This window comes from Leptodactylus fuscus, chromosome 7 (assembly GCF_031893055.1).
Source record: "Leptodactylus fuscus isolate aLepFus1 chromosome 7, aLepFus1.hap2, whole genome shotgun sequence".
Lineage (NCBI taxonomy): Eukaryota > Metazoa > Chordata > Amphibia > Anura > Leptodactylidae > Leptodactylus > Leptodactylus fuscus.
In genome coordinates this window covers 48,712,227-48,734,150 of record NC_134271.1, presented here as the reverse complement: position 1 = coordinate 48,734,150, position 21,924 = coordinate 48,712,227, and the positions used below count along the sequence as shown (strand labels likewise).

At 40.6% G+C, this 21,924-nt stretch overlaps 2 protein-coding genes across 4 annotated transcripts in view; both read left to right on the top strand.

The window, feature by feature from the left end:
• MMP2 (matrix metallopeptidase 2) overlaps positions 1–11,122 on the top strand; it is a 35,114-nt gene extending 23,992 nt beyond the window's left edge. Inside the window, exons 11-13 of the mRNA XM_075281871.1 lie at positions 8,001–8,160; positions 8,791–8,900; positions 10,800–11,122. Coding sequence (XP_075137972.1) covers positions 8,001–8,160; positions 8,791–8,900; positions 10,800–10,903 — 374 coding nt within the window. The 3' untranslated portion in view covers positions 10,904–11,122. The remainder of the gene's footprint in view (positions 1–8,000; positions 8,161–8,790; positions 8,901–10,799) is intronic.
• A 4,339-nt stretch (positions 11,123–15,461) lies between these two features.
• Positions 15,462–21,924, top strand: part of LPCAT2 (lysophosphatidylcholine acyltransferase 2) — a 53,698-nt gene continuing 47,235 nt past the window's right edge. Inside the window, exons 1-3 of one of the 3 annotated variants that reach the window (XM_075281876.1) lie at positions 15,462–15,682; positions 18,084–18,122; positions 20,999–21,121. In XM_075281876.1, coding sequence (XP_075137977.1) covers positions 18,087–18,122; positions 20,999–21,121 — 159 coding nt within the window. In that variant the 5' untranslated portion in view covers positions 15,462–15,682; positions 18,084–18,086. Of the gene's footprint in view, positions 15,687–18,065; positions 18,123–20,998; positions 21,122–21,924 lie in introns of all 3 variants that reach the window. The other 2 variants (XM_075281877.1, XM_075281875.1) reach the window with 2 other exon arrangements.

Genomic DNA, 21,924 nt, shown 5'->3' with positions numbered 1-21,924 from the left:
ATTTCTCCCATATAATTAATGGCTACCATCTATCATATAGCGATTTCTCCCATCTGCTTAGTGATTGCGATCTATCAGATACTTTGAATACAAAATAGCACCGAGATAGCAGCCTAATAGGAGCTATAGATCAGAAGCACCCGGTCCGGCTACAAATTCCCTGCTCCGTAATTTCAGGACAGGGACTTAATAGCTCTGATAACAGATTGTAAATATGAAATTTAGAAACGCGTTAGATTTGGTCTCAGATGTCAGGCTTCATTTTAGTGCATCGGTGACCACTCTAACAATCTAAGAGTGTACATCTCAAATACTTATGAAGACCTGTACATAGGGTTAGTGCTACCAGAATTATAGGCTGCCAGATAGGTGCTATTCGGCCGGGTGCTTCTGATCTATAGCTCCTATGATGTGGTTTTGATTCAAGACTTATCCACTTATGGTTTGTTAGTTTAATTCAACAAGGGTAGTTTTTGGTTAATAATATTTTGGTTTGTGCACAGTAAGAAAGAATTAGAAAATAACAAGGTGCAAATGTTTCTATTCACAAAGTGACCACATTCTCTTACTTGTAATGTTGCAGGGTAATACAGTGATCTTTAGTCACTTAACAAATGTCACAGCCAAAATCGGCCTTTGACTCTGCATCTTTAAAAAGGTTATTCTACTACTACCTTTACTTTTTCTGTTGTCCCCGCCGTTTTTTTTTTTTTTTAAATGTAGATTGTGAGCCCCATATAGGGATCACAATGTACTTTTTTTTTTTTCCATTTAAGTATGTCTTTATAGAATGAGAGGAAATCCACGCAAACACGGGGAGAACATACAAACTCCTCGCAGATGTTGCTCCTGGCGGCATTTGAACTTAGGAATCAAGCGCTGCAAGGCTACAGTGCTAACCACTGAGCCACCGTGTTGCCCCGCTGCCGTTTCTTTTTAAACCGCTTTATTTCTTTTATACTAATGACCCCCACGGAGCACCCTGGGCATTCACTAAGGCCTCTGAGCACCCTTCCCCTGTCATACCTTTAATACCGTCCCTCCACTGTTTGTGCTCCATATGCCCTCCTCCTCCCCGGATACTCCTCCTCCTCCTCTGTCTGCCCTCCTCTTCCCCAGATACTCCTCCTCTTCCTCTCCAGATACTCCTCCTCCTCCGTCTGCTCTCTTCTTCCCCGGCTACTCCTCCTCCTCCTCTGTCTGCCCTCCTCTTCCCCGGATACTCCTCCACCTCCGTCTGCCCTCCTCTTCCCCAGATACTCCTCCTCCTCCATCTGCCCTCCTACTCCCCGGATACTCTTCGTCCTCCTTTGTCTGCCCTCCTCCTCAGTCCTCAGTTCAAAGCTCAGTTCTCCAGAGAACTACTCCAAAATGACCTCTCGGACATGCACAGTATTGCATGTCCAAGCGGCCATTTTGGTGTAGTTCTCTGGAGAACTGAGGAGTCTGTCAACATTAAATAAATAAATAAATAAATAAATAAATAAATAATAATTTTACAAATTGGAGGGGTCACAAACAGACAATATCAGACATTATAATGTAACTAAACAGTTAACATATTAGACAGGAGTGAGAGCCCTGCTTACCATCTATGAAGACATAGGGGTGGTAAGAGGACTTGTTTGGTACAATGTTCCAGCCAGCTGGTATCTGTGAATTCACAGGAATATTTATGGTAATAATACAAGATAGTAACAAGACAGAACCCAAAATTCACACAGCCGCTGACTTGCACATGACATAACTCAGTGCTTGGAGTCTGGTAAGACAGGCGGGGGCCGCACTTGGCTGCTGTAGGAGGGGGCTCCATATGTACTGATATAGTCTCCCCTAAACAATTCTTCTAAGGAGAAAATCTCTGTACATACGATGTCTGATGGGACTGTAGAAGTCATATAAAATCATACAGGAAAAAAGTTCTGAGTGTCTTTGTATGACATTGGAGACATACAGAGGTGCAGTAGAGGGCCCATGCACATGCATGAGAGCCGTATTACGTCTTAAACACAGCTATAATGTGGCCATGTGTTCTAGCTCAGCAACAAGCAAAACTAGTGTTGAAAACTGTGTATGGATTTGTTCCCTTTCATATGTTTAATTTACTGCACATCCATTTTACTTATTACTTACCGTAATTTCTAGAATAGATGGGCCATACTGTGTGTGGTCTCCGTGCTCCCTCTGCTGGTAACTTTTAGAACTGATATATACTGTTTTCTCTGCTATTTTTACAGACCTATTTTCAGTGCTACTTTGTGTCTAAATAGCTTCTTCCCTAACAACTACAATTTATTTTATGAACTACTGACTTTTTTTATAGCGCAAAATTCAGTTTTAAGATAATTCAGACCTTAAACTATTCAGTACCAGGATCATTTCCATTAATAAACAGATAGCTCTCATCATCCAACAATAGTAATGACACAAAAAAATGCTTCAGGGGGTGCCGATGGGGATCTAAAGTGCCCTAATTTCAATATTGGTGTGTAAACAGCTGGATCAGACTTATGGTCCAGATACTGATATTGTGCTGATGGATCTAAGGGTGAGTTCACACGGAGTTAACGGGTGCGCATTCTGGCACATATACACGTGTCAGAATGTGAGCGCTCAAAACAGATCCCATTCATTTCAATGTATCGTTACGGGCGCATAACGCGCGTAATTTTCCTGCAAAATTATGTGCGTTATACACCCGTAACGATACATTGAAATAAATGGTATCTGTTTTGAGCGCTCACATTCTGACACGTGTATACATGCCAGAATGCGCGCCTGTTAACTCCGTGTGAACTTGCCCTAAAATGTACGTATGTCAACCATCTTTAGGGCTAATGTCTCTGAAAATGCAATGACCATGTAGGCAAAGTTCTTAGTCCAGTTTGTGACCTATCTGTGTTGTTGGTTTAATATGTTCTACCCTTGTGATACTTAAGGCTAAGGTCCGATGTAGTGGGCTGCACTAAAAAAGCATTGTAGGAAAAAACGCGGCAGCAACGTATTGTAGTTTTTTCTGCAGACAGAAAGTCCATAGAGGTTTCTTTGCAGAGTTTTTGCTTCCATTATATCTATAGGCAAACCGCTGCTGTTTCTGTAGGTATAATTGATATGCTGCGATTTCCAAAACTGCATAATTTTCTGTAATGTGTGGATGGGATTCGCCATTAGGGCCCAGGCCATAAAGTTTAATGACCAACCACTGTCGTTTTACAGCGGGTGACCCAGGTTCTAAGTCTATGGCAATCTCTCCTGGCATCACTTAGCAGGAACAGCCTGGGTGTCCAAGTATCAGAGATGAGAAGGCTACAGCTGCTGTCTTCTTGTTTTCAGCCTACATAATGTTCTATAAGTGCTACTTAGTTAATAGAAGATCAAGTGATCAAGGAGATCAAGTGATCGCAGGTACACCTAGCATAGCTGCTGCATTTTATAAGACCCAGATCAGCTCTGTAAGTGACTGAAGTCATGACGTGGGGCATTTATCCCATTTAACTGAGGCTCCTATAGATATAATTCAGTGGCATAACTACTACCATAGCAGCAGAGGCAGCTGCCACAGGGCCCGGGACATTAGGGGCCTGGTGACAGCTGCTACCGCTGCTATCATTATCATATCACTGTTACTTACCTCTCCACGATCCTGGCCAGGCCTCCTTCCTAGTTATCTGATGTCTCTGACGTCACATGAACCCGTCCTGCGTCCCGGGTCATGTGACGTCTGACAACTTTGAGGACGGCAGCGGAGGGCGACAGCGTAGGAGCTGGGGTACAGGTAAGAAACAGTATTTTTTTTATGTTTTTATTCCTCCGGGTCTCCGATTATTATACTCTGCAGGGGCCACTATGGGGGATAATACTGTGTGCAGGGGCCACTAAGGGACATAATACTGTGTGCAGGGGCCACTATGGGGGATAATACTGTGTGCAGGGGCCACTAAGGGACATAATACTGTGTGCAAGGGCCACTATGGGGGATAATACTGTGTGCAAGGGCCACTATGGGGGATAATACTGTGTGCAGGGGCCACTATGGGGGATAATACTGTGTGCAGGGGCCATTATGGGGAATAATACTGTGTGCAGGGGCCACTATGGGGGATAATACTGTGTGCAGGGGCCATTATGGGGAATAATACTGTGTGCAGGGGCCACTATGGGGGATAATACTGTGTGAAGGGGCCACTATGGGGCACAATAGAGTGCGCAGGAATGCGTAGGAGGGGGTCGGTCGAGGTCTTCGGCGTTGGTGTCGGTCAAGGGGGGGGGGCCATGTCAAAAGTTCGCCACGGGGCCCCACCATTCCTAGTTACGCCACTGATACAATTGTTTTAAAAGATGACAAAATATGAATGTCTTCCAGTAGCCTTTTATGGGAACTTTCAGGCCTCATGCACACGACCGAGTGTGTCATCCGAGGGGGCACTGATAAGAGCACAACCTATCCTGCTCCATGAAATCAGAACATGACCCCCTTAGAAGTGAATGTAGCATGGAAGGCACTAAAATAACATACGAAAATAAAGGGAAAAACATACACCACCCATCAAAACCATCATGATAACTGTCACTATGTGCCCCTATGTACATTCAGAATAAATAAACCAGTGGAACCCATATCAACACTTTATTTTAGTATTTCTTTGCAATTTGAAGAATAAAGAGCTATAAATAAAAGTACAAAAGTACATAATCTCCTGTTTGTTCAGGGTTTGCCTTTGGGTCACCAATGAACTTAGATGGAGTCGCCTCCCCCTGTGAACTGCTTAGTTTTCCATGGTCTCTATTAGACATGAGTTTAAAGGGCTCTATCTCTTCTCCTAACTGCTAGAATAGAGACTCAATCACGAGTAATGGTGGAGACAGAGCTCCTAGACCGTACCAATACTGCCACATGATACTGTATATACTCGAGTATAAACTGAGTTTTTAGCACAGTTTTTGTGCTGAAAAAGTCCGCCTTGGCTTATACTTGAGTCATTATGGTAAATCAGTAATATTATAGTTACAGACCCGGCATCTGGACCCGGCATACAGACACCGGGGCGGGTGCCGGGGCCCGCAGCATTGCCACTCTCCTGCCGCTGCAGGAAACTAGCAGTGGCAGGAGCTTGGCGATGCTGTTCATTTGAAACTTCAGAAGTACTTATAGTACTTCTGCTAGCAGGCCCGGAACGCAGACCCTGCTTCCCTCTCATCAGACGACGGGTGACGTGGCCACGTAAGCTCAGGCCCACACCCCGCGTGTATCTGTGTTCCTGGCCTGCTAGCAGAAGTACCGTAAGTACTTCTGCTGTTTGAAATGAACAGCATCGCCAAGATCCTGCCACTGCTGGTTTCCTGCAGCGGCAGGAGCGTGGCGATGCTTCGGGCCCTAGCACCCGCACCGGTGTCTGTATGCCGGGTCCGGATGCCGGGTCTGTAACTATAATGGCGCCGCTCTGCTCCAGAGCGGTCGCCATAGCAACCTCAACTGTAACTCTTACAGCTCTATGCAGCCTGCAAAAGAAATGATGACTTTTTACAATGTATTGCAATGCATTACCATTGTAATGCATTGCATTAGTGATTAGAGCCCCTGGGGTTCAAGACCCCTAGGGGGTCTAATAAATAAAAAAAAATAAAAAAAAATCAAGTATTAAAAATTCAAATCATCCCCCTTTCCCTAGAACACATATAAAACTAATACTGTTAGTGCTGTGAAACACATACACGTTAGGTTTCCCTGTGTCCACAAACGCCCACTCTACAAATCTATAAAAATATTTTTCCTGTATGGTAAATGCCATAGCGGGAAAAAAAAGTTGTTTAACTGCCCCTTCAATGAGACTGCCAGGCTGAATATAGGGTATTTACAGTGCTCCTGTTCCGTCGGTAAGGGGTTAATTATTATTATTATTATTATTATTATTATTATTATTATTATTTATATAGCACCATTAATTCCATGGTGCTTTACATTTGGGGGTTACATACAATACACAGAATATACAGGTAGATATAATACTAACAGTGACCGACTGGCACGGTGGAGTAGAGGGCCCTGCCAGCGAGGGCTTACAATCTATTAATAGGAGCACTGCAGATACGCTATATTCATCCAGGCTGAATTCCACGTGGGGGAAGAAAAAACCCAGTCCTCAAGCTCAGGGAAGGGGCAGACAGACAACCAAAACACCCCCTCCCCTTCCCCAACGTCTACTGCACCCAAAAACTTTTAATTTTTGAAATTTTCCAGTAGCTGCTACATTTCCCCCTCAGCTTATACTTGAGTCAATAAGTTTTCCCAGTTTTTTGTGGTAAAATTAGGGGCCTCAGCTTATATTCGAGTCGGCTTATACTCGAGTATATATGGTAGTAAAACAGTTTGCAGAAAAGACCTGCTATAGCTTCTGAGTTCACATCCTTGGAGACTCCACTACAGAAACTGCCATAAAACATCAGAGAGAAAAGTCCTGCATAGAGAACCATAGGGATCCATCGGTGTTTGCAGGTAACTCCTGTTTTGGCGGACAGGCTCTCCGTGGTTCAGTTTCCCTGGTGAACCCCTACTACAGAGATCCCAGCGCAGATGTGACCTAGCCTCCCATTGACACATTCTAGTTGCAGCACATAAAGATCATTCATGTTTAGATCAATTGTTTCAGTCGGTTATACCAATTTTTTCTTTTTTTTAACTCATGCATGTCTGATGCTGGCCTTAGGCAGATATCTGTCAGAAACTCGATCTGACATTCCACATAGTTTTGGTGACTGCTCAGTTGTTGTTCATGTTCCTGGCTTTCAGCGGATTTCACAACTCATGTCCACACCTCATTAATATTGTTTTGTTGCTTCTGGTCACAGATCCTACAGTATAGCAGCTGTAGACCATTACAGAAAGCAGAAGAAACTCAATATTTGGCCAGTTGTAGGGCAATGAAATGTAACACCTTATGGGCCAAGCTCTGTGGGCAGGATGTATTGTCCTTCTCATCCCCCAACTGATAGCTTTGTAGGAATGCAGCAGGGTCTTCCTATTCTGCCAGGGAACTGAGTACACACCTGTGTACACACAAAAGATAAGGGAAATGCCATTGACAGATTTATTTGCAGAACTGAGTAAAAGAAATTGGTGAACTGAGTAAAAATAATGCAAATAGGGAAATGATGCATGTATCCCATAATAATACAAAGGTAAAGCCCAGTATGAATTAACCTTTAGTTGTAAGCATGGGTTCTATGTCAGGTCACTGATATACTAATATCTGCTGTTATTACCTACATGGTATTAACTGTAGTATGCACTGAACACAATGCATAGGAAGCGCTATATGCAGATCAAAGGAAGTCTTGACCTGATTGGCTGAGAGGTGTCATGTGTATGGTACCATAATGCTTATATACCACAAGTTCACAGCTGGGACCACAAGTGTCTCCTAGCTAAGGGTGGGTTCACACCTGTGCCCAGTCTCCGCTTTAACTAAACTGGTGGGTTTCCGTCTTCTGCCCCGAGAAACTGGACAGGGAATGGAAGCCCAGCGGTCAGTTTTCAAACCCATTCATTTGAATGGGTTTGCAAAGTGACCGCCCGTGTGCGTCTTCTGCCTCTCCGCAGTGAAACAGTTTTTTTTAACCTGACACAAAGTTGGACATGCCGGGTTTCTGTCCCCCGTCCAGTTTCTCGGGGAAGAAAACGGAAACCCGACAGACTGGCTAAAGCGGAGACCGGGTGCTAGTGTGAACCCGCCCTAATCTTGTAATAAATATATGGAGTAAGCTTTGGAACAGAATCCCACACAAGGGTTTGGGGAATTTTTCAGCAGCAACTATTAGGCCTTATAGAACAGGTAATGAATTACCTGTGAGTTTGGGGGAGTAGGAGCGGAGAGACCCGGAGGGATCAAAGGCTGTCATGAATCAACTTGCTATTTGCTATAATTATATAATAATAATATATTTTATTAATGATATATTACATCTCTCTATATCAATTTTGTGATTCTCTGTATTTATAACAGGTGATGAGTACTGGGTTTATACTTCAAGCACACTGGAAAGAGGATATCCCAAAAAAATAACTAGCCTCGGACTACCATCTGATATTCAGCGTGTGGATGCTGCATTCAACTGGAGCAAAAACAAAAAAACCTACATTTTTGCAGGGGACAAATTTTGGAGGTAATGTTCACATTTCTTTAAGATGGTTACAGTATAGTCATTCTCAGCTAATAGTATCAAATGCCCTAAGCAAGACCCGGTGACACATACTTATATTAGATGAGTATTCCAGTTTCAGCAAAATGTTACTCTGTGTATATGGAAAGTGTATATACTTTAGCAATATACTCTTAGTATCAATTTCTAAAGGTTCTCAGTCAGTTTATAGTGGCGCAGTATAATTCCATGTGGCCTCTTATCTAACACTTCTGAATGGCCTTTAGAAAATACATAAAATAATAATAATATTGTCGGAGAAATTATGATTTTTGGATATCTAGATCCTGAAACCCACATCAGTTGTTGAGACAAAGGGACACTTTATTTCAGCAATTGGTTCTAGACAAAAAAACTGGACCTCAACCAGACATATCAGAAGTTTTCCAAATGTAAGTTATCCTCGCAGTCTATAGAATTGCTGACATAGCTAAGCAGTATGGTGTCCATTGCTCCTTTCAAGCAAAGAGCTACAGCTTGAACCTTCACCAATAAGTATCAATGGTGGCATAAGGCTTTGTATGAATATATAGAAGCAGTGTGACTATTATGGGATTGCTCTGATCACTAGTTATATATTTCTTGTTCTTTTAGATACAATGAAGTAAAGAAGAAAATGGATACTGGCTTCCCTAAATTAATTGCAGATTCCTGGAATGGTGTACATGACAATCTCGATGCTGTATTTGATCTTAGTGGAAATGGTAAGAAAACCTGAGCTATTTATGTGTTAGATACTACCAATGGCTATTTCCTGAACAACTTGATTTTTGGATTGTTCTGTGAAGGTTGACAACAAATCACTGATGGATCTCTGCCGTGATCTGTGTCTGGGACACAACCTGATAATGACAGAGAAATCCAACAGGACAGATCAACTTTTTGACAGATACCTACCATTTGTCCGCAACTGTCATGTTTCTTTTAGTAACAATAAGACACGATGATCAGCAGAAAGTTGTCTAAATCATCCACCATCCAAAATCTTTAGCGTGTCAGTAGCTTTACCTTCAATGGAAGGCAAAGAAATTTGTGGTCAGTCATTATGCATATAACACCTGCAATGATAAAGCAACCATCTTGTAGTAGAAGAGGATGTATGCATACACTTGTTATCTGTATATGTATGTCTTATATATATATGTTTTCACATCCCTTATGCTGGTGGAACTGCCGTTTTCTTTAAGGTGGGGCAGGTCACTTCATAAATAAGACGACTCCTCAGCCATGCAGGGCATCTGTGACACAATCTATGCCAGTCTGTAGCTGATCATTTGTGCCAGTAAATTATACTTATATTAATTTAAGTAGCACAACTAGTGTTATTTTGCCTCCTACAACACTTTAATGGAAGCAGCAGAGGCATGGGAGGCACAAAACTGCCAGCTGTGCCAATTTTTTTCGATGTTTGTGTGCTTTATACCCCAGAAATCTACCATAAACTCAATAGTTAATCTAGGGTTGGTCCCCCAGTCCAGAATTTACTGTATTAGTTAAACTGGAGAACTGGATCATAAATGGCTCCTGCTCTGCAAAACACTTTACCCAAGACTCGGGGAGTGGTTAAGAAACAGAGGTAGCAGTCCCATGGAAAGCACAAAAAGCAGGCCCAGTCAAAGTCCGCAGAGCCAAAATTACTGCAGATATAAATAGGAAATTAAGGACAGTAACACGTCATGAAGATGGGGAGTCTCAACAATTGGTCACTTGAGAAGGAAAAGTGGACTGGATGAAAGAAAATAGTGGCACATTTCAGATAGAGTGATGGATATTACTGGCTTTGTCAGACATGAATACCCGATTAGCTGGACCCAAGTTATCTGTGTGTATCTCCTTGCCATAACTCCTTGGGGTCTGCGTTGTCACATTTTTTTCTTCAATCCATGGAGCACTGCTCTTCTCCACATAGCTGACTGAGTGAAAAATCACTCCCACCTCCCAAGGTCTGTACGAGTAGCTTCAAGCAGCAAGGAGGTTAGGGGCTGCTGTGACGCTTCGTTTGCTGTCTGAACTGCTCACAGGTAGGGGTAGCGAGCTTGTCAATGATAGCTGTGGTCAATGACTGGAAAATAAATTAGACAAACAGTAGTGAACAGGATAAATATTAGAAAGTATTGTATTGATGCATCCTGTTATTTGGCCCATATATATATATTTTAAATTGAATAACCCCTTTAACTAGTTACAGAGAGCGGGGACCACACCACACACAATGTTATTTAGTGCAATGATTGCATAACTAAATGAAGCTGCTCCCAGTGACCAGTTAAAGAAAATTTATATACGTCAATCTAAGGTTGTAACATCTTATAACTTAACTTTTCAACAACAGAAATTTTAGTGAGAGACTCCATATGAAAGTTTATTACAAAATTAGAAATATAGTCCAATTTTTCCAGAATTTGCGCCTTGGTCTATATCTGATATTACGGCTCATCCACTGCAAAGTGAATAAGGCTGAGTTGCAATACCAAATACAGCCTATGGGAAAGAGTGTCACTGTTTTTGCAAAAATGAATTTAATCCTGTATTTTTTTGGTTTTCTATGGATGGATCACTTAGCCACTGTTCCACCACTCATACTTTCTCCTCCTACATTTTAGGCTACAGTTACTTCTTCAAAGACCAGTACTACCATGAGATGGAAGATAAGATCTTGAAGATTGTGAAAATTGGAAATATAAAAACTGATTGGCTTGGTTGCTGAATTATACCATGTTGCATTAACCATATATTGTCATTTGTGTGTATTCCAGCCCATTTGTGTATGATTTTATTGTTGGTTACCGAATTGTACTAAATGACCAGTCTGGCACTGGTATCTTGTCAGTATGTGCAAGTGCACCTCATTTTTATCATTTGATAATTTAATATGTTGTGTACCCAAGAAGAACATATAAGAAACGTGGAAGTGGGAACATTTCAAGCATCTTGGTTATCATTTGTAGGAATAATTCTTATTTTTCCAACCAGTGAATCATCTCAATGCTAGATTAATTCACCTTAACTATATAAATTATCCCTGTGTCATTCACACATTGATAGTAAGGGCACATACCCGTGAACAGAGGCACAGGTTGCCTGCAGACTTGTGAAGATTCCTGTAAATGATATAAGTAACACTGTAGACAGATATAAGTCAGTATAATATGAAGTCCATCTTCTGAATTAAAGGGGTTGTCCAGAATTAGAAAAAGAGGGGCTATTATTTTTCCAGAAACAGCGCCCCACTTGTCCATGTTTTGTGCCTGATATTGCAGTTTAACCCCATTTAAGTAAGTGGGACTGAGCCGCACTATCATACATAGCACATGGACTAGAGTGACGCAGTTTAGGAAAAAAGCAGACTCTTTTTCTAACCCTACACAACTCTTTGACTGATATCCAATTGTTACTATTTAGCTGTAAAATGTGATGTTTGTGCTCATTGGCAATAACTGTGTAAAAGTATCAAAACTGTACAATTACCTTTCCTTTAAAGCAATTTTACAGGAAAAACAAAGCAGAAGGTGCAGTATAAAATAAACAATACAACAATGATACCTACCAGCCTTTATTGTCATGTCTTAAAGAAAAACACAAATAATCCTTCCTAACGTCACACTTGTAATTCCTTCGAAGAAGATTCTGCCCCAAAATAGCCAGCTAATTCCACCCTGATTCTGCCTCTCATTGTATTCAATGGGAATCAGAGATTGGAGCAGGACGCCGAAAAAAAATGCGTACTTCTTGTTCTTGTGGCAGACTCCAAGATGGATTCAGCTGCTGCGCTCTGCTGCTATTTAGGCCCCCTTCTCAGATGAGGAGAAACCTAAAATTGGATGTCTGCCTCATATTCTTATTCAGATTCCGTCGTCTGGACATACCCTTAGGGGCCATTCACATGGAGGAAAATGGTGAGGAATTTGGTGTGGAATTTCAGCACTGAAAAAAAAAAGCCTCTCATTGACTTTAAAGGAGCTCTATCATGGGGAAAAGTCATTTTTTACTAATCAAATCCTTGCATCGCCTTTAGAAAGTCTATCCCACACTTACCTTTAGTATGTAGATTGCCTCAGTGGTTTTTGAATAAGTCTATTTTTATTCATATGCTAATTAGACTGAGTGCACGATGCATCGTGCACCCTCTTTGCTATTGTTTCCTATGGCACAGGCTGCTGCTGCTGATGACTCAGCTTCCTGTTTGCACACACACATAGGAGATAATAGCAGAGACGAGTGCTGCTGGGAACTTCCTGTGCTGGCTGGAAGCTCATTAGCATATGAATTAAAAATGGACTTATTCAGAAACCACTGAGGCAATCTACATACTAAAGGTTGGTGTGGAATAGACTTTCTAAAGGCTATGCAAGGTTGTGCTTAGCTAAAAATGACTTTTCCCAATGATAGAGCCCCTTTAATGGGTTCGTTTTAGCATAAACAGGAACCCATTAAAGTAAATGGGAGGCTTTTTTTTTCAACACTGAAATTCCACACCAAATTCCTCACCATTTTCTTCCCTGTGAATGAACCCTTACAGCACAGCCAGGAAAGCTGCTAATACTGGAAGCCGTGGGGGAAGCCTGTCAATCAAGTACAGGCGGGTGGAGCTGGATGAGTATAGGAGAGGAAAGCTAGAATGGACACTGTAGCAAACTATAATACCCCATCCAAAACCACTTTACCTTCATTTGCATATTGTGAAAATTGTGATTTACATGGAACATTAGAGCTGGATAAGTCTGACACATTCGCAAACAGGAGACTCAGCCCTACAAGGTACTGGGCTTTGTTGTATACATGTTTTCCTAATTTATGACTTTCCTTTACATTTAAGTGTAATATGATAATGACTTGTTAGGGGGCGCAATGTGTCAATATGCCTAATCTATAATGTAGTCACACCTAAGCGTTCCATCCTCTGTAGTTAGTCATGCATTTATATTACTCTCCATTCATTCACATAATGGTCAATAATGATGGCTGGAATGTAATATTATTTCACACACACGTATTTTAGGATGGGATTGTTCTTAAAGGCTATGTACACATTCACAACCAATTGTTTAGTGCCCCCGTACATATAAGTTGAAAACATTTCCTGTTATTATGTGTTGACGGCTTTGGGAAACAGACTACAAACAAGCCTTGTGTAGTCTGATAGATCAGACTGTGCAGGATTTGTGTGTAGTCTCTCAAGAATGGAGAAAACTGATAGAATAATTGATAATAAGTCATCTATTGATGGACATCACATATTCTTTAAAAATGATATATGGGTTTTGGATGTGACTTCCTTGAATGTGGGGTTTGGACTCTTAGGGAGTGCCGCAGGTTTTGTGGATTTGCTATAGACTGTTCTGCTCTGCAGGGTGTCATCAAACTAGAAGTCCCAGTTGTGCGAGGATCTTCATTTGTGACTCACATTCCTTCTTTTCTTGTTTGTAGTCTATTTCTATAAAGACAGACAGGTCTGTATATAAGCTGTAACCGCACACATCCAGAATCCAGAATTCATAATATTGTATTTTTTTTTTGTTTTTTTATTTTAACCAAACATGGAGGAATAGATCATAAAGGAAAGAAAGATACCTCTCCTGTTTCTTTCTACTTCTTTGCTTGACTAAGTATCTGAATGTGTGATTGTATCCATAAGCCGGCCATACACATTAGATTGTAAACTGCTGAAGTGACAGTCAGCTGATGGTGGTTTGTACATAAACCTATGACATATTGTCCCATATAGCAACCATTGGCCAAAATCTGATCTATTGTTTATGGGCAAGACTGAAAGCCTTGAGGGTGATTTTTGCATTGTATGTGTTTGTACTACTAACACATCCACAAGGTGTCCCTCATATCCAATTTTTAACACTTCATTAACATTGAACGGTAGTTGAGTGTTCATCTGAAACTTCGTGGTTGTTCATGTGTTGGGGACACTTGGCCGTACGAACAATCATCCGCATTTCTTTTCTAATGAGTAATGACAATGTAAAATCTAAAGGGTATCACCAATTAAATATCATATAAAAGGTAGCCAATTGGATGGGGAAGGGTTGTGCGACCACATGAAGGGGGAGGATTCTAAATCTGTTATGGGGCTCTATCATTTCTGTGTAGTCCAATGTTGGGACCCTCCATACTCCGCTGTAAACTACTCTCCATTCTGGTAAGATAATTGGATTGGGGCCCTCCTGTATTCATTTAATAGGGTATTCGAACATGTGTTTTCTTTGGCTCTAAAACCAGCTTCAAATAAAGTGTGGACTGTTGGGGTCCATTATCGTGTCTGATTTAGGAACTTTTGGTATTTGGAATTCTATTTTTGTTCACAAATGTTTATCATTTTTTCTAAAATTAGAATAATACGCAAAATAATAGATGACCACTACTTTGACCATCAGGGTTTTGCTGGACCCCCAAAGTGTCAGAAGACCTCCTGGTAGGGATACAGGTTCTAATCCTTATGGACCTCGAGGATGAAATAGTATGCAACCCTTCTAGGGGTCCACAAATTCTGTCCGACACTATTTTGAAATAACAAGGTATCAAACACTGCGATATATAAGCTCTGGAATATAAAATTATTAATATTAAAATATATGAAATATCAATCTAGTCTAAAATTCCTAGATGACACTGAGACATATATTTATATATTTTTTTTTACATTTTATTACCTATAATCCTTCATATCATTTCTCCAGGTAACATGAGTGTGGTTTCTATTCCTTATACTCTCTTTACATCACTTTATGTGAATGGTATTCAGTGTTTGCTCCTGGAAAGCTCCCAAAGCATATGCAATATGTAGCCATAGGCCCCTACTCGCCAAGTGAAGACCAAAATAATACATTGGGCCACTGCAAAAAAACAAAACATGATGTGTTTTGGGGTTTTTGAGGCTACATTGAGGCTAATGTGCGATATATGTCACTATTGCTCCAGTGTGAACAGAGCCTTAATGTTACTTCTGATCTTCCACCCTTCTAATTTTAAATTGCGTTTTGCCAATAGCCTTTCCCTTGGTAATACTGTGACTCTTTTCCATACATTGTTGCTTCTTAGCTCATATGGCTAATCCCCATTTAAGTGTAGGAAGTTGAGCTGTTTGACACCAGGCAAAACCTATAGACAGGAGTTGTTCTGTTTTGGAAAACAAACCCGACCCCTTTTAAGGCGTAACATAGAAAAATGCTAGATTTGTAGGTTTCTGAAAAGAGTAAGTCACTTTAACATGCATGCAGCTGCTATCTGTCAATACATGGCTATATGATATTTAATACTGAGACAGTGGATTTCTATCTACACATGACATCAGGAAAGATAGGATTTATGCTATGGCTTAGGAGGTAAGAGCAGGTTAAGGGGAGGAGAGAGCCAATGCTTAGAGGAAGTAGAAGAGGGAGGAGGAGGAGGAAAGTGATACCAGGAGAACGCTTGTACTGTTACAAACAAATCCTCACTTGTCTTACTCTCTTCGATACAAGAAATTTGTCTATCTGTAAGTGCCGTATAATGTGGACTTTACTATATATATTTCCTTATATGTGTTGGATTGCATTGCCTTTCTGATTGTAACAAATGCTTGTCTGTATCTGCTTTGGGTGTGTCTGTGATTTACCAATTTTAGGGGCTGTAGCTCAGTCTGTTTGTGTGCACTGCTCTTCTATGTGAAAAGATCATGTATTCATATAAGACAAATCCACATCCTCCAGGTGCATAGCATAAATGTAACCTATGTGAGCACGTGTAAGTGTGACATACAGTACAGCAGGCTCTTCTGTCTCTAATCGTATAGATTTTACTCTACATTACTGGCTTCCACTCAATACATTGTATTCCATATGTTTAATCCAGAACTATTTTGACTGATTTATGTTTTCCATAAAAACAGATTATCCTTTAGATAATAAGATTATAACCTTATAGATAAGTATATGCCATGTTGGAATTTTTAGGTGTAGGTGCAGATATTGTCAATACTTGTCAAGTTATACAAGCAAGGAAAACATGCACCAGTGTTAAAGCCTCAACAGAATAATATGGCCCCCCTCCATCTATACAGAATATGTGCCTGCCCACTTATATCTGCATCACAGATTTCTATTACCAGGCAAATCGCAGCGTTTACGCTTAGTGGGGCCCCTGGCTTTAGACTGTCTAGTCTAACTTTGTGCCACTTATTATTTGGCTTAGTTTCTTTAAAAAATGTACCAACATTTCGGTGCACCATGTCACATATTAAGGCCCTGCCCTTTTCCCAATAATCTCTGTCCATGTCATGTAAGGTGCAGACACTGAGAAAGTGTTTGAGACAGTCTGAAATGAACGTGTAAAGCAGATGTGTCAATTTTTGGGGTGGCAAAATATACCGAATACACTTTGCACAACAAATGTGAATGAGAAGTTTGTGAGAAATCTATATTGTATAGTCAGCTGAAAAAGAGTCCACCAACATCAACCTAATATCTAAAACTTACATGTTGACTTTCTTAGCAGCAGCATTGTACTTTCACATAGAAAGGAATGTTCACTATTCCACTAACCAGCCTTACAATAACTGATACGTGTTTTAGAAGCAATGTTGATGGTAGCAGGCACCTTTTTAGACAATACTGGAAACTATGTAACTATTTTTTTTTACAAACAGTGTCACACTTGTCCACAGGTCATGTGTAGTATTGCAACTTATCTCCATTTACTTCAATGTAATACAAAACCTGAACACTTCATATAACTATAGGGGTCTACCATCTCTCCTAAGAATATCAGCTTCCAACACCATGTTATGGAGTACATTACAGTGACAATAATTATATCTTTGTTATATACGTCACATATATATATATATATATATATATATATATATATATATATATATATATATATTTGGAGAAACACCACTTTGAAGTCTTATGCAAATGAACCATTTAGTGCACTGGGGGCGGGCCTCAATACAGCAAAGATATGTTGTTTATCACTGCAATGTGCTCTATAGTATGTTGATGATAGTTAAATATGCTTCGGGGAGGTGAGAGACTCTAAGGTCAATATGGCTTTGCTATGTTTCATGATGGTTTCAGCTAATGTCAAAATTCTGGTGGTTTCCTGTTGCTACAGCACATTGCATATGACAGGTCTCTTTCACACAATGCTTTGGTCATATGTTCCCCCCAAAAAATGTATACTCAATTGTAGGTAACTACATGAAAGGTAGATGGTCATATATATGTTTCTACCATTGACTTGTATTACATAGTTATTTGCTGTATTGAAAAGCCTTGCAGGCTCCATTATTCCATGGTTAACTTCTGATAAGAGAGCTGTTTTTTTTTTTTTTTTTCTTTGTAGATTGTGAGCCCCACATAGGGCCCATAATGTATATTTTTCCCTATCAGTATGTCTTTGGAGTATGGGATGGAAATCCATGCCAACATGGGAAGAACATACAAACTCCTTGCAGATGGTTTTTTGCCCTTGGCGGGATTCCAACCCAGGATTCCAGTGCTGCTAGGCTGCAGTGCTAACCACAGAGCCACCCTGTCATCCTAAGAGAGCTGTTTTTGTAATATTCTGAGCCCAATAAAACACTATGTAATTTTTGTCCTATCCTTTTGGGCCAAGAAAAGAGCTTACACAGAGCTGGTGGACATGTTTGGCACTGACTGGACTGGAGCTAAAATATTGCTAAGGTCAAAGGGTAGAAATCTGAATATGGAAAAATAATGACATAGCTCAAAACTGATACAAATACCATAAAGCAAATATTTTAGGTTTATTACAATTTTATAAATTTCAACAGTATTAAATAATATTTCAAAATACTTTCTATATGAACTACTCCTGGTATTCAAGATCTCTGCTTGCTTGTCACTCAATAGGAGCCTTATTGTTTAATCCAGTGGATGAAGATCTGCCCTGAACACGTGGTCAACACACAGGTACTTAGCATGTTATTGTATAGATATCAGAGTATCTGGCTAAGCATTGCAAAGTCACCTTTGCAATAGACACTTGCGCACTTTATCTTGTGCTTAGACCTAGTTCACAACTTCGTTCAGGGATACGTTCCCCTCTCCGCATGAAAAATGCAGAAAGAAAATGTTGCAAGCAGCACTTTTCTCTCCGAAGTTTTCATGCGGAAACCAAGCGGAAACCACATGGACCCCAATTTAGTCTATGGGGTCGGTGGGTTTCCTAAGGTAGCCTCTTTTTTATGTGGATTAGGTTTCCATTCGGGAGAATCTGAACGCAGATGTGAACCTTACCTTACTAGTACAGGCAGAAAAACAGGGTTCTGACCCCTACAAATAAACCATAGTAAGAGGTGCCACATTGTAAAACTTTAATATTTTTGGAATTACGCTTGAAAAAATGTAGGAGTGTGTCTACACCATGCTATAAGACATGCCATACATGGCCAGTCAATTTTTAACAGCATTCATAAATGAATGGCACTGTATGGTAGTCAGCAGTGGACATATGTTTGCAGTATATGGTGGCGATAGTATTGTTACACAGCTGTGTATTTGGACAACATTTGGCACTATTATTGGATTACCATACAGCATTATGCTGACAAATAGACACTGTATGTTTATTTGTAGATTTTTTCTTTTTCTTTTTTTTTTTTTCTTTTTGGTAGAGTTGGAAGGGACCTCAAGGGCCATCGGGTCCAACCCCCTGCGAGTGCAGATTGTATGATAGCAACCAAGGTAGGGGGCAACAGAATCTACTGTGCAGGGCAAGACCCATTATAACCTAAGGAAGTAGGTCCCAGACACCCTAGGGCTTTCCCTCATTTTTCCTCCCTAAGCCTGGGGCCCCACGGACCGGAAACGCTGTGATTTGCCCGCAGCGGAGACACTGCGGGAAAAATTGCGGCATTGTACAGTGCAGGCAAAGTGGATGGGATTCATGCTAATCCCATCCCCACTTTGCGGAAAAGATTGCAGCGTGGACACGCTGTGATTTGAAAGCCGCAACGCCGATGGCTTTCCCATAGATATAATGTTAAGAGAAAGTCCGCAGAGGAAAACTCTGTGATCTTTCTCTTAAAAGCGCTGCAGAAAGAACCGCAATGTGTTCACGCAGTGGTTCTTCCCGCAGCGCTTTAGTGCTGCGGATACGGCCCGTGGGGCCCTAGCCTAAAGTCTTTCACTGACCCAGGGCCACAAATGCAGAAACACTGATCTGAGTAATGTAGACTTCTCCGCTACCAATACATTCATTTAGTATGAGGCTAATTCTAACAGTATTCTAAAAGGAACAATGCAAGAAACTAGCAGACGTCAGCTTCCTCATCCTGCAAATAGTATGAAATGTGGTGAGGGCGATGGGTATTATATAGCAGCTGTTGTAACACTTGGGCTTTCTATAGCCATGGATATGTGACTTCATGTACTTGCATTAAAGTACATTGCTATCCTTTTATGTTAGATTTTTTTCCTGAACCCCTGCATTACAGTTCTCGTAATATCTGTGTCATTTGCTTGGCACATTGTAGCCATACAGACGTGTTATGCTGGTGCAGTGGCTCTGATCCTACTATATAAATCTACACATAGGGTGTGTGGTAATGTCAGACTGACACCTCTGCATAGTATTTTAGCATTTTGCAATGTGTTATCACATGTGATTTCAGGAAGTTCTTTATCAGTCTTGAATTTTTAAGAAGAATGTAAGGCATGAACATTGCACAACCCCGATGGTTTGTTGGCTATTTGCAGTGGAGTTACTACACACTAGCTACAGACTAAACAGTACTAAAACAGCTGTATAATGCATGTAAAGCCTATATACATGCAATAGAAGAAACGGCATACAAAGGGTCAAATATGCTGCAAACTCTGCAGGAAGGTCTGCACATAACGTATAGATCCTGGTGTTGATCATAGGCTACTTGGTAACAGATAAAATCTTCTGCGTATGATAAGAGCAGGAGTTAAGAATATTTTAGGTTCTCAGGTTTTTACTGTTTCTCTCCTACTTCCTTATATTAAAGAATGTTTGAAAGTTTTAGGTTGAGGTCTCACATTTTTGTTGCAGGTTTTCTGTATTTTTTTTTTTTTTAAGAAATGGGAAATATATAGGAAGTTCTTATACTTGCACCTTCTGCTCAATCCAATCCCAGCTTTCGCTCAAAAAAACGCAGTGAAATCTGCAACAAAAAAAGCTGTGTTTCCGCAATATGGTGCCACAGTCTTACACTGTAGGAGTCTTATATTTCTAATTTCACGGAAGGGTTAATTTATGGAGGATATACAGTAAGGTTAAAGCCAGCTGCTAGGAAAGGGGCAAACAAGAGCAAGTGTATTGCTGAGGGTGCAGAATTTCAGTAGAATATAAGCTATTCAAGTATAGACATGTAGATCTGTCACAAAAAAATGCAAAAGTGTCCTCCTCCGACCTTGGGAAAGCACAGTGTGGATATCGTAAGTGAAAAAACTGAAGGAAAGCCTGACTAAAGCCTGACAAAGGCAAGGAGGGATGATAGGGTAAATAGGAGCTTGTTGGAACATGCTTGGAAGGAGGCGGATTCTGCTGATGGTTCTCGCCTTTGTAAATGTCAACTATAACAACTGCCTTGTAAAATGTGTCACAGCCCTGTATATTGGTACTGTTTGCTTTATCTTTAAAGGTATATTCCCTACAGACACACTGTGGGATATCCACGGGATATGTTTTCTATATTCTTCTAGGACCCCTTAAAAATGTATTCTTGGTGTATGATACTGTATGTTATTATACATATGTGTGCTGTAATGTTTCAATAAGTACATTTTAACTTTGAAAGTAAATTTGATGTATTTTTTAGCAGGTTGGAATGGTATTACAACAGCGGACACCATTACTGCCACGGCAAAAATCCTTTATTCCACCACAGATTCCAAACCCTTTTATCCATGAACTCAACTTAACTCTCACTGACAAGATACGAGTAAGAACGTATATTCTGTGTCATCCTTATTGTGGAAGCTTCTATGACGTCTACAATAGTCCTTTGTTTTTAGAAATATTCTGCTCCTCAACCTTCAGCGATGATACCTCCTCTCAATTGTACAAAGCTATGTTAGAGTACCGTCGGGGAAGAGGGGTTCCTCACAGACCAGCAATGACACTAGGCTGTAAGGACTTCCCTCCTGACACTGCCAAAATTAATGGCACCTGTATCTACAGCACTGGGGTTCCTACTGGGAAATCCAATAGTATGCTGAATTCGGTGCATTGTCGACTCTATAGCGGTACGTAATACTAAAATACGTAAAGTACGTAATAAAACTTTGATGATGACATGAAAGGTGCTCTTTAGAGTCACTGTGTCACTGTCATCATCATCATCCTATCTCCTCATATAAACCGGTACTAGTGTCACTGGGTTGTTTTGGTGATTAGGAAGAAAAAAACAGGCCATGTTTTGCTGAACGACTTTTATTTTATATTAAAGAGCTACACCCAATCTTTGTGTAGTGCATACCTTACTGAAAAGCTGTTAAGGATAAAAAAAATCACTGGGTTTTGGCGTTTGGCAAGGAAAAATGTCCAAGTGATACCAGATATGTGCACACGCTGCATTACTTGTGTATTACTTCCTATCTCTCTGTCTGACTCCCTGAGATTCTTCTATCTCTTTTTGTCTGGGTGTTTTATACTGCCTATGAATCATCTTGTCTATAGTCCATCATGACTGTTCTGTCCCCTGTGATAAGGGAGACCTGTCTGATGCCCCAGGTTATGGGATTG